General features: G+C 33.5%; 1 protein-coding gene across 18 annotated transcripts in view; it reads left to right on the forward strand.

Annotated features, from left to right (window-relative positions):
* The window catches only part of PDE4D (phosphodiesterase 4D), a 1,194,235-nt gene that overhangs the window by 997,672 nt on the left and 180,000 nt on the right, over positions 1-16,563 (forward strand). For all 18 annotated transcript variants that reach the window (XM_036226231.1, XM_036226235.1, XM_036226239.1 and 15 more), the window contains one exon: positions 15,643-15,679. In XM_036226231.1, coding sequence (XP_036082124.1) covers positions 15,643-15,679 — 37 coding nt within the window. The remainder of the gene's footprint in view (positions 1-15,642; positions 15,680-16,563) is intronic.

The raw sequence follows: 16,563 nt of genomic DNA on the forward strand, positions 1-16,563 counted from the left end.
ACAGGTAAAAAGTATCTTATTATCTACCTTTAATTGTGCACAGATCTACATCATCTTTCAAAAACCAACATGCACTTCCCCTCAGCTTTTTTGGTAATGAAATTTCTTCAGTAAGTTATAGCTCTCCACATTCCCCCACCTTTACCCGAAGATCCACATTTGTTCTCTATTATTTTGTTGTGTTGCCTTAATATTATGAAGTCTATCTTCCATTTATATTCACCTCTGAAAATCCATTAATTCAAGACTTGAAATGAATAGATTCCACTTCCACAAAGTGGAAGGCATGTTGCCAGTTATTAGAGGAAATACAAGGTGGTTTTCAGCTCCTCCTTTTCATCAGCATTGTGTTCTCACTTCCCTCCCACTCACAGACCTCTCCTTCACCTGCTCCTCTTTTCACCCCTTCGCATGTTTCCGTAAAGTATAGTCCCTGACCCTCTGGTCTCTTCTGTTAAAAATTCTTTTGTTTATGGGTTCACTTGTCACCTTTAATCAGATAACTTACCACTCAGTATCGCTGGCCCTGCAACCTCAGTTGAGCTCCAGATCTGTAGCACTTCAATACTTTTTATAAATTTGCACTTTCTTACTCAGCTGTACCTCACAACCATTAATTAGTACATATTCATCACTAAATAAATGAGCTTCAGATCTATAGCACTTAATCACCTCCTCAAAATTTACTTTTTTGTTCAACTGTTACCTCATACTCATTAATTAGTGCATATTCATCATTAATTCGTTGTATTAATAGAGCCCACTCTTCATCCCTAAGCAACTTCCCTTTTCCAATGGCCCTATTTCTATATTATTTTTTATCCTACTTTCTCAGGTTCGAAGTTTAAAACATTCATTCATTTATTTACACATACTCAAAATGCTTATTAAACAACTGTGGCATGTTCAAAGCTCCCAATCTGTAGATGGGGGAGGGCTTGCACTTTTGGCCATTATGATAAAGTGCAGTAGCACCCAGAGGAGCAGCATCTGCCTAATGCAAGTCAAGTAAAATCATGCCAGCTAAGGAATGACAGTCTGCTTGGTATGAGTAGGGAAGTGTGACGGGAGAGGAAGAAGATTTGAATATAGTCTATGGGACCTGAGAGCTACAAAGGCATATAGTTGAGATCTGGAATGGATCAAATTATTTTTTGTTGCATTTTGATTATTCTGTCATTGAACAATTACATAGTAAAGTGACCACAGGGAAATGGAACATGTTTAAGTTCACCAACTAGTTAAATATTATAAAAGCTTAGGTCAGGGGAGTGGTAGTGGGATCAAGGGGTTGGTCCAGATGCAAGAGGCTTACAGAATGTGTGTGTGGAGTGGGTGGGGGAGAGCGGGACAGGGCATAGCCTCATGGAGAAGAATTAAAAACCCGCTGAAGTTTTGGCCCTGAAGGAATAAAATAATGCTGACATTGACATTTGGGACACAAGATGGAGAGTGAACAACATAATGGTTAGTAGTGGGTAATCATTTTGGCTTTTACATAAGAGTAGAGCTCTAGTGGAAATCAGACAACAGTTTGAAGGACAAAGTTGGAGAGCAGAAACAACCATCAAGAGGATGAGAAGAAATTAGAAGAAACAATTACCTTTTGTAATTACTAGGTTTTGGATGACAGCTGGGTGAAGTGCCTTAGTGAAGTAATAGAATTAGAAGCCCAGTGAGTTGACGATTGAAAGTGAAGATATCAGCAAGTGCAGGCATCTATTCAGAAGGTTGATAGGTTACAGGGCGAGGGAAAACTAAAGCTGCTTGAAGGATGATTAGGTTCAAAAGAAAATTTCTTTGAATTCAAGATACTTAAGCTGAGAGAAAGAGTATTAAATATAGAGCTCTAACTGCTGACAAAATATTATCATGAGCTCAAGTAAAGGGATCAATCTTGGAAAAGTAATAGAAACAATATTATTTAGGAAAGATAAAGAAGAAAAACACAAGTGAAAAAGGAAAACATATTTGGAGATAGAGGGAAAATGTTTAGAAATCTCATGGCTAATGATCTCTACTTTTTCATTCAAATAGAAAGTATAGCCATTAATAACTAAAGAAAAGAGGAATGGGAAAGCTTGAAAACAGGAAGAAAGGCTTAGAAGAGTCAGTCTGCCGACCAAAAAAAGAGAACAGAATAGAGAGGAGTAGAAAAATGCAGAGCAGCCCCACGGATAATAATAATGTTGAATGGATGCATCATCAGGTTGAAAGTTATCTCCTTCAACTTCATCTAAGGCAAAATAACTTTGCTTTAGACTGAGACCAACGATAAACGTATGATGAGTTAGTAGACATTATTTTACATAGTTAATTATTTTTTTAAATTATAGCGAATTGATTTTTGGATACCAGTGTGTAGCTTGTTTCTTCTATATCCTTTACTCATCAGTACAGATTAAATATAAGCATGCATTTTACAAAAGATTTATAATATTTCATATTGAAATAGTGCTTTTTCTTTCCAAAATAAACTTAGAAGGATGATGGCCTTATTCATCCATGTACCTATTCAAGGATTTCTTTATCTGCTAGAACTCAATAAGAATGACAAATTTAATCAGACCATGATACAATTTTATATGTTGTCGAAAAATAACGTCTCAGCGTGTTCCGCTTTCCTGTTTACCCTGGAAATTTACATTGAAGTGATAGGATTTTCCCATGACACTAACTCCTGTAAAGCATTCTTTCTACCAGAAAGAGGAAGTTTCTCTGAGAAGCAAGGTGAATATAAAATAAATAAAAAATTAGTTTCAGTCTTCAATCCGATACTACACATAACTTCTACACAGAAAGGATTATGCTTTTCCCTCACTTGACTTCACATGTGTCCATATGTAGGCCTCTGTTTTTTTACCTAGTTCATGATAATGCTGGGAAGATCCTTCAATGTCAAAAACTCTACCGTACTTTACAGAAAATGATATTATCATATATTTTAAGCACTTTTGCTGATTTTATATGTGTTATCCTTGTTAAGCATTCCTATTGAGAAAAGCCCTTAGAAATTTCAAATACAAACAGTACCAATGAAGTTTGGTGATTATCTACTTGAATGAAATGTTTTGGAAATGCTGTTTAGGTTGAATTATACTTTAATTTATTGAGAAAGAGAGAAGGAAAATAATCACTTTCTAGTAGACAGATGTCATCATCTTATCCTCTATAAATAAATACTAGTTAAAAACCCGAGGGGAAAATAAGACTAATAATGGTGGTAATAATAATCATAGACACATTGAATGTATATGTCACGCTTCACTTTTCCAAGTATTTTTACGTCCGCTATCTCACTTGATCCTTTTTACCATCCTATGGACAGAGACATGATTATGCCATTTTACAGATGAGATCTAAAGTCCTGAGAGCTTAACCTTTTTTAAGAACACAACAAACACTCTGATCATTCCTAGGAGAACAGTATTTTGATAAAGCCATTATAAACAAAGTGCTATAAACTACTGCAGCAAAACTGCTGAGAAACAGAAGTACCTGTTGACCAAATTCATTTGACCAAATTAATTACTTGGCACTATGAAATTTGGTTTTCAGTTATATTTTAAGAATAAAGTAAGATGAAAGCTCAAATTGGTTGAGATTCAATAAAGAAAATATGGGACTAACTCTTGAAAAAAATATATAATTCTTCAGGACTAGGCCAAACTCAGCATCTAAAAAATTATGTTTATATAATATAATTTTATATAAGGCAGAAGAGTAGTTCTTGGAAGCTTTGCTCAGAAGTCTGTCGCATAAATGTATCCCCAATAGCAATTTAATTCTTAGGAATAATAAGAAAAAAAAGAAAATTTTAAGTATTAGCATGAGTACAGTAAAGAACTAAATACATGAAAAGTAAATTTGAACTATCTTTAATAGTGAAAAGTATTTTATAACAATAGGAACAACTAGATAACAGAAAGTTGCCTAAGTGCTGTCACAAAGAAAATAACAGAATAAATGGATAATTATATAAGATGTATGTAGTTTTTTTCCTCTTAAAGTTCTTCAAAATGCATTTAAAGGTATTTTAACTTCTGAATAACATTTACTTCTCTTGTACTTCATCCAATAATATAATGTTGTTTATATTAGCCAAATACACAGATATTATACAAATACACTGGGAAAATTAACAGGAGAATTATCAGCGATAAGACCAGTAGAATTTAGTCATAAACATGTAAGCTTATTAATATAAACTGCCTGTTAAAACACTTTAATTTTAAAAATAGACATTTAATTTACCTGGATAATGGGCCCTCTAGTCCCCATCTTCTGCTGAATAAACACCGACATACAGAATCTAGTAACTCTAAACTCATACGTACACACTTATGCATACAGAATATGGGGGGAGGGCACGGAAAGAGCAGTGAGGAGAACGCAAGTGTACTCAATATGTCATAAAAATCTGGGGCGCACTAGCCAATCAGTACCCATCACCACACAGAAGTATAGAACCTCAAGGGGAGGGGGAGGTAGATAAGGATAAAGGGAGTCGAATAAATGATGACAGAAGGAAATTTAACTTTAGTGGTAAACACACAATGCAGTATACATATGATGTATTATTAAATTATACACTTGAAACATATGATTTTATGAACCAATGTCACCACAATAAATTTAATTTTTTAAAAAGTATAGAATCTCATTGATCAGGCCTTTAGAGTGCCCCATGTAGGCATTCTCTCAACTAGTAGAAGATATCCCCAAACTGTATCTCAAATTACTACCCTTTCTTTAGCATTTATAAAGTCCTTCACCACCTTTTGAGACTCTAATTTGAGTTTTCAGTTATAGCCTTTACCCTCAACTTCTGGTGACTACTGAATAGAAAGGCAATGTTGCTTCTAGTCCTGAGTTTGAAAAAGGAAGAATGACTGCTTATATGTCTATTCGTCTCTTCTATTACAGGTTACATTATTCTTCCTTAGTCTTACTAGCTTATCTATAAGATTAAAAATAGAAAGATATGTAGCATTACATATCTAGTCCTCACTAGATCTAATGAAAAATTTGTATTCCCACCGAGCTAGGTTTTAGGTCTTATTGAACTAATGAGCATCTGTCTCCTTTCTAACCTTGTTTTGCCATTTGAAAATCCTCTAACACTATCCTAACACAGAAAGGTACCATGGCCAAATAATTCAATCTTTAATTCCAAGTTTTCCCAACTGAGGGGTATATTAAGTGACTACGTTTTTGATTGAGATTATCATTCTCTTACTCATTCAGCAATTATTGATAGCACCTACCCCATGCCAAACTATTATTTGAAAACATCATAGATATATGAAAACAAGACAAAAATTTTGTTCATATCAGTCATTTCTGTTTTATTCTTTTTAAATTCTAGATAGAAAAAGAGACTTACCCAGACAGTATCGATTCTTATGTAAATTCCTATTTTTCACTTACACATCAATCACTTTAAATATTTATTTGCTTCTTAGTCTTAAATCCTTAGTGAATTGTTCTCAATGTCTTTGTTGTTTTCTAAGCCATGTAAGGAAAAATAGCGACACTGCCAAAACATTTTTATGATATGTTTCTTGAGATAATCTAAGGAATCTTAGTAAATCATCCTCACTACATCCTTGCAATATGGAACATTTAAAGATGTGCATTATGAATATAGAGAAAGCAAGCCTTCAAGAAAAATCAAGTCAGGAATACCAAACACTAGATTTTGCTGTCAGATTCCTGGTGCTTTGTTTCGTGGTTCTGGTCAGACTTGCTGATAAACTTCGCCAATTTTCCATCTGCTTATTGCATTATCTCTCAGGCTTTGTGTCAGCTTTCTTTAATTATTTTGAGATTTTGGGGTTTTTCTTAACTTTGGCTGAAAAAAAAAATAATGTCCAGCCACTGACAACCACAAGTTGTCATACATGCAGCATCAGTTCTTACAATCCCTTGATTAAAAGCAGACAAGTTCAAAGCAGAAAAAGAAAGAACAGCTGCTCGCACCTCTGCAAATGTGGGAGGCTGCACTGTGACAGGAAATCATTTAAGCAATTCAGTGAATGACCTCATTTTCTAGTAAATGTTATGAATGAACCCAAGACCATTGTTTCACTTCCAGGGAGAATGAGGCTGCGTGCAGATCTCCCATTTCCGTGTCTCAATATCCATTTCTACTTTGGGACTTAGAGAACTTAAGACTAAATTTCTTATTTCCACCATGGCCAATTTTTTTTTTTTTAGGTGGTTATTTTTTATCTATCTGTTTGTTTTAGTTTTTTTTTTTAACCAGAAAAATTAGAAAATAAGCATTCTGATTTTGTGTTATCTAAAGGTCCGTATAGTGATTTTTTAAAGTACAATAAAATAAAACGTACATCTAATCATTATTGTTTTCAATTATGAATACATTTTTACAGGAGCTAAAAAGAGGGCAATTGGTAAAAAGAGCTTGTTTGCATTAAAACATGGAGTTAATTTCATGTGTCAACTACCGATTTTTTTTGTTTCTTTGTTTTTTCTTGTGCATTCTTTATCCTCAAAACATTGAGTTTCCATTTATTTATTCAGCCTACTTAGAGATTAGGTAATATTTCTAACACGTTTTACTAATTTTGGGATATTCTCTTTTGTTTGTTTGTTTTGCATTTGTTTAAATGTAGCCAGCTTGTACTATTTATCCAAGAAAGGATCTCGATGTTTCCCAGACAGCTTGTATAAAATCTAGCTCTCCAAACACTGTGGTACTTTGAAAGTAGTAAAAGTATGTTTCAAAGATTGAACATACCTAGCATTCATCACTGTAAGTTCAGGATATTTACAGGTTCCACCATGTTTTCTCCTCTGTGGCTTAGCTGTGTAGATGCTTTGAGAGTTAAGCACACACCTTTAGTTTTTTACAAGTATTTAGTACATGCTCAGGAGTATATAGATAAGAATATGTTCTTAAAATTGCCTGGCATCTCTGTGGTCTTTACAGTTGATATACAATTCTTCTATGAAGTTTAGTAATTTATCTTCAAAACAATCATATAAGAAAACTTGGGAAAATATCATTAGTTTCAGTGTTAGAAATCAAAAAAATCTGCTCAAAAATGTTGTCTGTCTGTCTGTCTGTCTGTCTCTCTTTCTTTCTCTCTCTCTCTCTCTCTCTCTCTCTCTCTCTCTCTCTCTCTCTCTCTCTCTCTCACACACACACACACACACCACCACCACCACCACCACCACCACCACCACCACCACCACCACCACCATGAATTAGGATCTAGGACCCTGAACATACTGATTTTGAGCAGATGTTGCTGTTAGACCATTTATTTGGCATTTAATGGCAGGTACAGTGGCCTCTAGATGAGACTGTAATATATAGGTATAGCAATTAAACTAAAATATTTACTTCCTTTTGAAGGATAGAGTTTCTTGATGGGCATCTGGGTAAATCTTTTGATTTAGGATTTTTACCAAACATTGAGGAGTTTTCATTATGTTAATGTTTCTGTGATTTTTGCCCCCAAGATTAGAATAAGCACTCTTTTTCCCAGTTATATAAAACATTGCCTTCCTTTGGAAAATGTATAATTGTAATTTTGTAAAGATCGCTTAAGAGCTACACTGGTTAACATGATAGCCATTAGCTACATGTGACTTTCTTCTTAAATTAATTAATATAAAATAAAAGTAAAAATAGTTCCTCAGTTGCATTAGCCACTTTTCAAATGCTAAGTAACCTACATGTGGCTAGTAGATATCATATTGGACAACACAGATAGAGAACATTTCTATCATTACCGAAATTTCTATTGCACAGAAATTCTGGAGTCTAGTATATATATTTCTGCATAGCTTCAGAATAGCTGAATCCATTTGAGTGTGCAGAGCAACATGATGTTGTAAACACTAAACAGCATTTTGAAGCCTGGGTTTAAATCCAGCTACACTGCATATTTCCATGCCTTGGGTTTTCATGACTCAGTAAGCCTTCTAAAACCACCTGGGAGACTGACCTAGGGTTACTAACTGCTCCCTTTGCCAGGTAAAGGATTTTAACAAGAAAATTCTCATCAATATACCCAATCATTTTATTTTTAAAGAGAATTTCACTTCAATGAAAAGAAAGGGTATATTCTTATAATATAGGACAGTTTCCAAAAGAATATGCTAAGCTTTTCTAAAATCTTACTCCACGGTCCGTGTTCTCACTTTGACACAGAGTTGGGCAAGCACCAGATCTCAGCCCAGCATTTGGAAATCACTTGCCATGGGCATGACCACCAATGGGACTTAAATTCTTAGAGCCCAGTTCCTTATCTTAGAACGGGGATGTGAGCATTCATTTAACGCAGAGTCATGAGATTTAAATACCATGTATCAGTCGAGCACAGAGTCTGGCAGAGTAAGCACGTATAAAATGTACTGCTCTCACTTCTCTCCCTTTGATCATGCCCTTCCTTTTCATATATAAAATCTTTCTACCACACGAACACCTTTAAAAATTGTTACACTACCTACCCATAAATCTTTTCCCCAGGAACCCATCCTGGAAAAAAAACTAGAGAGCAGGGCCACTGACGTTAAGAACAGCCCTATCAAATAAGATAAACTGTGAAAGAAGAATCCGTTCCTAGAACACAGAGTGAAGGCTTGTGAAAGCTTGCTGTGTACTTTTTCCCCTTCCTTCTTCCCTCTCCACGTAAGTCAGCACTCAGATCTATGTCACAATAATCTGTGACATCAACACTCCTGGAAGTCTATTGTATTGGCTTTTATTAAACAAAATTAAATATGCTTAGTGAGTGTGTCTATACACATGTACAAAACAGTTTTTAACTTACCGAAATTGGAAAATGTTTTGATATATACTTTTGAAAATGGATTCTTTTGTGCCACTGTATAACTAGCAAGCTTGAGGACGTTTATTGGCATCATGTACCTTCTCCAACAAACACTTAATAGATGTTTTTTGACAAGTAAAAAAGACATTACACCTCACACTATGGAATTTTTTGCTTATGTTGTGTTAACTCTAATTCTCTTTGCTTTATCATTGAAATATGTGATATGAGTACACATGGGCCAAAATTAAGGAGTTTTGTTTTAAGGACTTTTTAGGTCAGATATCAGGCCAGTCTCTAACCTGTAAAATGGTAAGAAGTAAGCAAATAAATGATTTAAATTTCAGAAGACTAAATAACTTCTAAGGTAATATCCATTTCTAAAGTTATATGATTTTTTTTAAATATTTAATTTTTCTAAAACTTCGCTTCATAGAGCAGTTTTAGGTTCACAGCAAAATTATGAGAAAGGTACAGATATTTCCTATATATGCCCTGCCCTCGCACCAGAATGGTACATTTTTTATAATCAATGAAACTTCGTTGACATATTATGTAATGTTTTTAATCATATGAAATATACCCTAAAATGTAATGTTCGTAGAGCAGACATGCTTTTCCATTGAGTAATATAGGCAAAATGATATAATAAATTATCTTTATTCTGTTAAAGAGAGTAGTAGTGTTTTTACTTATAGTAGCTTTCCCCTACTTCATCTGAAATAGAGAAGACAGAAAACCAAAATTCTTATGTGAAAGAAAAAGGAGCTCACACAATTACCTTAAGATTATACTCACATACACACGTGCACACATGATATAGACATAATTTTACACATAGGTATTTACATATAAATGTATCTATACATAGATACCATCTTCAGAAGCCTTTGTTAAATATGACATGCATATAGTCTTCCTACATTCTGAATATAGTCATATGGCATTTAACTATCAGCCAGAACTATCAAGTGGGAAAACAAAATTATTTTATTTCATTTTATTTATTATTTTCTTTTAGGGTTTTAGGACAAGAAAATCAGTAGGTGGGCAGAGCTTGTTTTGTTTTATAAGTCACTGGTGATGTTTTGATATATATTTTTTGCATTTATATGTAACTCCTATTTTTTGTCTTTATCATACATATCACCTACATGAAATGGAAATGTATTAAGATTGTGCATTGTTTTGAATGTACATTTGGCATTGATAAATCCATTACAGATGCAGAGTTGCACAGTGTTTAAGCACAGAGCCACTGAAGTCATGCTGCCTGAATTTGAATCTTGACCCCATTGCTTCATGAGCATATAATATTTTGTCCTTGTTCAGCTTCCCTTTCCTCACTCACAAAAAGAATTTAGTAAGAGATAATCAATATAAAGTGCTTTGCACAGTGCCTGGCACATAATAATCATTTGATGAATGTTAGTTATCATTATTGTTTTATAATAATGATAATTTTTACAGTTATTACCATCATTATTTATATTATTGTTGAATATTTATACTTTTTTAAGTAATTATATTAAAAGTCTATTTTAATAAATAAAAAATAATAATGGTATCATATTATACGAGCCCCAGTGCTAAAGTCACAAAGACGTTAAGTTACATTGCTGGGCATCAGTGAAAGAGATTTTTTTAGGATAAGCTACCACCTGAGTCTATTGGGAAATTAGAATGTGAAGGCAAAGAAAGGGTTAAAGGTACATAAGATAAGCTGTTTCTTTATAAAGTTAAGAACTTGGCCTCATGCACCAGTTTTTGTAGAATAGGGTATTGATTTATTTGTTAAAATTGAGGAAAAGTTTATAATTTGGTTTCTCCTTTTTGTTGTAGTATGGAATATGAATACAAAGGTGCTCTTCAAATGGGGGTAGATGTTTCAATTTGATGACTGATAACTGTAGTTAGAATTATCGAAAAATGGTTGATGCTATGTATATACAAATACATGCAAATGGTTTGAGTTTGACATGAAAATTTTCAAATTGGAAGATATTACCTTACAGAATACTGAACTGCTTTAATTTTGCTTTTATATTAACTTATATTATTTTTGGTTGTCAGTAAAATGTTAGACATTCTTGCTAAGATATATTTCTATAGTTGTGACTTGACCAGAGGACTAAACTTTTGTATTAAATGGACTCAGTCCTTTCCTTTTAAGTAGCAAGAGCTTCTAAGAGGAAAAACACATTCAAGTGTGGCTAAGTTATATAAGACCTTCATTCCCTGGGGTTTCATAAAAGGAGATGCAACTTAATTTTTTTGACTTACACTGGAAGTAGTTCTAAATTAAAAGGCCAAGCAATATGGAGGAGCCATATCCTCCAGTGAATCTGAAACCAGTGAAACACAGTTTTTTGTTTGTTTTTTATTAATTTGTTTTAGCAATATATTGTCTACTATTGCTTTATTAAAATCATAATGCCCCTTCATAAGTAATTTTAAAGGTTTCATTATACTCTTAAATGTGACATTTATAATTTGGAAAACAAATTATCTTTTTGAAGTGATATCTGTAGAAAAATATACTTTGGTTCTGCAAAATGTAGCCAAATTTTCCAGAATACTTTGATTGTCTGAAACCATAGTTTTGTGATTATAATAAAAATGTGTAGTAACAAAATATTTAACATCTCCATGAACTTAGTATTCAATTAACCCAAATTTTCATGTAACATTTTAATATCTACCTTTGTCTAATTTGTGTTTATCAAAATAGGCATGTTTACTAAGTTGTTTTTAGAGAAATGAACTAAAATATGAGTAATTCATATAATTATCTTTTTAATTTTAAAATAAAATCAGCACTTATATTTTAGTGCATTTAAATTGATATCTGCTTGAAAATTTTAAAGATTACTAAACATAGACTGGGATCAAAAATGCTTTAAAAATAAAGGTATGTAAAATTTTTCATTACTCAATACATTTAATGTTAAAAACAAAATATAAAATTGAATATACAATATGATTCTAATTGTGTAAGAAATCATGTATTTCATAAAAACCATATACAACTTACATGTGCTCACATATACCCAGGAGAATTTTATTGACAGTTACCTTTGGATGGTTCTTTAAGTTTTTCTTTAGTTCCCAAAGTTTCTATGGTTGAGATGTGTTTTACATTCAAAACATATATATTATTTTTTAAAAACTCAAGTACATTGTGTTATATATTTGCTTTTTTTTATGTCTTTACTTCAGTGTACGTGGGAATAGAGAGTGGTGAGTAAATGTGTTTCTCCTGTAGCTAGTTCTTCACTGTTATCAAATAGCCTAGGCTCCCAGAAACATTTTTATGTGCATACTAAAAATGAGGACATACTTTTTTCATTATAATCCTAAAAGAGGTGGATCAAGGGTGAATTAATATAGGTGATAGTTTTGAGTCTAAGGGAAGAAAGACACCAGGATTTAAAAATATCAAAATACCAATTTTCTATATGTTTATCAATTTCTCAATCCTGTTGACAAACTCCAGAGAATAATTTTTTTTCTAGGTTTATAGCAAGAGAGAGTGACGCACAGAGGATCAAAAAGATTAGGTTCCTAAAGTAAGCCTCAGACCATGGCTCTTCTTCAAAGCACTAGTTAATACAACCACTTGTCATGCTGAAATTTGCAATGTGTGATATTCAGAGGTGGCAACTACTTTATGGCCACTAATGCTCTTAGTATCATAGGATTGGGGTTCTTTACTCAATAAAGTATAAATGTTCTTTTAAATAACTGCATCTCCTTTTCTTGTTTGGTAATAATAACACTGGAAAGATTGCTGCCTAGTTTTTCAACCCATTAGTTCAAAACCATCTTGAACTAATTTACAAAATTATATTCTCACATGCTGCTCTTGGTTGAACTTATTTTGTAAGATGACAAGGGGCTTTTCCACACTTAAGTACTTGAATCATTTCTGGATCCTAAGGAGGTCTCTATAAGAGGACTTGCTTTTTAGTTTTTTCCCAATGTTTCTGGCTTCTTATTACAGAAAGATGAGCATAGAAGATAAAGTAGCGAATAATACAGAAGCAAGGAAAGGATCGCCAAAGGCATAGATAGGGTTCCTTCTTAACTCTACTGCCATTGCACTTTGAAAAACAGAAAATTCACTAGTGCACTTTAAGCTTTGTATTCCCTTGCTTCCAGTGGTGCTCGCTCAGGACTCACTCAGCAAGTTCTCTTTGATATGGGGGAGAGGGAGCCCCACTCCAAACCTAGGACTGGTTCAGCCCATGATAACCAGGGCATGAGACTGGAATCCAGTGTACCACTGACTCTGAGGTGACTGTTACCAGGGTACCAATCTCCTCATTACCCATGTACATACGTGCTCACATACATCTGTACAATGTCAAAAACAAGATTTTGTTTCAGATCCTACCCCACAGCCCTCATTCTCCTCCACCTGTCCCCCATCAATACTCCAATCCAAAAAAAAAAAAAAAAGCCAATTTTTTTTTTTCTTCAAGTACATTTGTTGCTTTTTTGGTAAAGTTTGTTGTCATTATGTTTGTTTTCATTTAAATGAAAGACAATGTTACATAATCCTCTTCAGAAAAATTATGTCATCAGTAAGTATAATTTTAGGTCTCCAAGCAAGGCTTACTGTGCAAATTTGAATCTAGCTTCTTGCCAGTTTATGGAAGATCCTAACAGACTCTTCCCATTTTAGGAAGCACAAATAATCTCATTGTGTGGTGTTATAATCCCTTCTAACTACACTTCAATTAGCTAGGTTTTCTTTGTTTAAAAATCTCCTTGTTGGGAAAGTTGTTCAAGTGCAGGATTTCAGAACCACTTTCTATCATAGGCTATTTTGGTGTATTTATCCAGTTCATTAAAACTCATACATACTTTAAGCCAAATTGTATATAATAACAACATGATCTTCTGTGGATCTTAATTACCAGGTTTGATTTTTGATTATTATAAGCAAATTATAGGATACAATGAAAACATGTTAATATCATATTTTTTTCATACTTGAAATATTTATATTACCTACATCATTTTACTTGTTACAATAGGTTTGATAAGATGTTCTAATATTAAGGCGTGGATTTAGACAAAGATTTTAAAATTATATATTTGGTATGCGTGCAAAGATAATTTAAGCATTATGTAATTTTTGAAAAGAACAAATGTAGTATAAAACCTGTCACTTATTAAGAACATTTGCCACTAAATGTAAGAAGAAATTTTACTGTTACTAAAATGAGACAAATGAGATATTTGGCAAAAAAAATTCTGGGCAATTCAAAAGAGTGAAATATTGCCTTCACTAAAATTATTACTGTCTCTCTTTATGCTTTGACAGGGAAAGGAAGCAAGACTGATAAATTACCTTCAGTACTGTATATTCTTAACATATTTCTATAGTGCTTAGGAATAAAATACAAGCAAAAAAAGAATTGAGTGTTTTAATAAATATGCATACCTTTTTCCGTTTAGAGTGATTCGAATCCATTGTCATTAATGTAAAAAATTAGAAGACTTATTTCTAGGGATTAATTTCAGCTTGATGATGTGTCTTGGACTAGATGACTTAGTTCTTAGAAAATAAACTTCACAATCAGGCAATTATAAAGAATAAAATGGAAAAAAAACTATACCTTGGAAAAATATTTAGATTTCATATTACTTTAATTTTGGCCATCTGAATAATCTCTACGAAGAATAGGTATTCCTCAAAAAAATATAATTCTGGAACTAAAGAGGTGTAAAATAACACAAGTTTCCTTTAAATTGTGTTATAACCTTTTCTCTGCTTTTTTATTTTCCCACACTGAATTTTAAGATAGATCTCTGTGTAATTTAATGATGACCATAACAATTGGTCTAATTATTGGTAATGCTTCATTTACTAATGCCATCCAAATGGTGAAGCATATTTCCTGAGTGTTGTTTTAGGTCACTTAGGTCCTTTTCAGAATTGTTCATGAGTCAGTGAACAGTTCAGTTGCCGTATTCCAAGTGAGGGTCATGTCCCACTTTCTGTAGAATAATTTCATTCACTCCGATTAAAGAGCTTTAGCTAGCTAGTTCAAGAAATAGCCCATGGAGATTTTGGAAATGCTTCTCACAAATTATTCATGCTAAGAAATACCATGAAAGAACTCTGGGCCCCGGTTTTACACTTTCCTCCAAGTGGAATGTTACACAGCTTTCCTAGCCTTTGCCTGTCCCTCCGAGACACGTCCTGCTGACACTTTGCTCCTGCATCCCTGGGTATGATGTAGCTGAGGTTGCTGTAGCAACAGCACATACAGGGTAACATTCCCTTGTAATTGCAGCAGCCGTGACATGAGTCAGTTGAAAAGTTTCACTGGGTTTTTATTAGTGTATGATGCAGTCCCATGTCATCCACAGTTTCTAGTCTGTCCAAGACTCACACACGATGATGCGGAACACTCGGTGCTCATCAGCTTCAAATGTGAGATGGTGCAGGGGCCTCTCACCGAAGCCACTGCAGTTGCTGGCTCCTTCCAGAGCACCCTGGAAGGCCAAGAGTAAAATTCAGGCCCAACTGCCAGAACTTCATTTCTCCTGTTGAATATTCTGTGTACTTAATAAGCCACAGTGACCTTGGCTAATGATCAAGAAGCCCCTCTTTTTACCAAGGGAACTAGACAATGGTTAATACCCCAGAAGACATATTTTCACCCCTGTGGCTGGGAAGAACATGTCCTGAAGAATAAGGATGGAATTACTGTAATTCTCTATGGGAATTTATGAAAGTGGAACTTACCATTTAATATTGGTCAAAAGTGGTCATAGAGTTGTCAGTAACTTCTAACACCAGATTTGGTTTATTTTTCAGACATGGAGATGACTTGATTGTGACTCCATTTGCTCAGGTAAGCACAGTTTTGTGGATGGACAGGTTTTTCACATTTGAAAATTTAATTTAGGGGGTAGTTCTGGTTCTTAATTTCATGTAAATCCAACACCAGCACAAATACAAATTCTGTGGTTCATTCAAGTAATTCAAAGGCAATTCTAGAATATGTGACCTTGAACACATTGGTCTGTTTCCTATAAACCCATAGACCTGAAGAGTGTCTTTGCTTCTGATTACAAATTACCTAAATGACATACTTAAAGGGGACCATATTTTCTTACTGACATAACACTAGAAGCAGAAAGCTCTATATCATGGATTAAATGACATTTAGTATAATTAGGTACATGATCAGTGCTTGAAATTGAATATTTTAATTCAACTTGATGCTTTATTTACTCCTTTTTTTAAGTGTCGTTTGTACAAAAATTTAACTGAGTGATGTATTTGTGTTTATTCCTTTAGTCATACAAATCATGAAAAGACTTTATCCATATGACAGAAATGTTAGAAGGTGATAAAATGATCTAAAGCATTTTGAAATATATATAAAATGGTTGATGACCAGATACATATTCTTTGTGTAGACCACTGCTTCTCTACCATAGCTATACATTACAATCCCCTTGAATGCTTTTATCCCAGGCTGCACCCCTGATCAATTAAATCCAAAAATCTGAGAGTTGGATCCAAGCATGTGTATTTTTTAAAAGCCCCAGTATTTTTTCCAGAAAAAGTTGAGAGCCACTGGTATAGGCAGACTTGGGACAATAGGATAAAACCGATTTAATCTAGGCATTAAATAGGTTTAAAGCTAATACTGTTGATAACAAATATTATTGGAATTATTATTATTATTATTGGAAATTATATTATTATTGGAAATATTATTAAATATTG

The sequence above is a fragment of the Rousettus aegyptiacus genome, unplaced genomic scaffold (genome assembly GCF_014176215.1).
Source record: "Rousettus aegyptiacus isolate mRouAeg1 unplaced genomic scaffold, mRouAeg1.p scaffold_m13_p_8, whole genome shotgun sequence".
Classification (NCBI taxonomy): domain Eukaryota; kingdom Metazoa; phylum Chordata; class Mammalia; order Chiroptera; family Pteropodidae; genus Rousettus; species Rousettus aegyptiacus.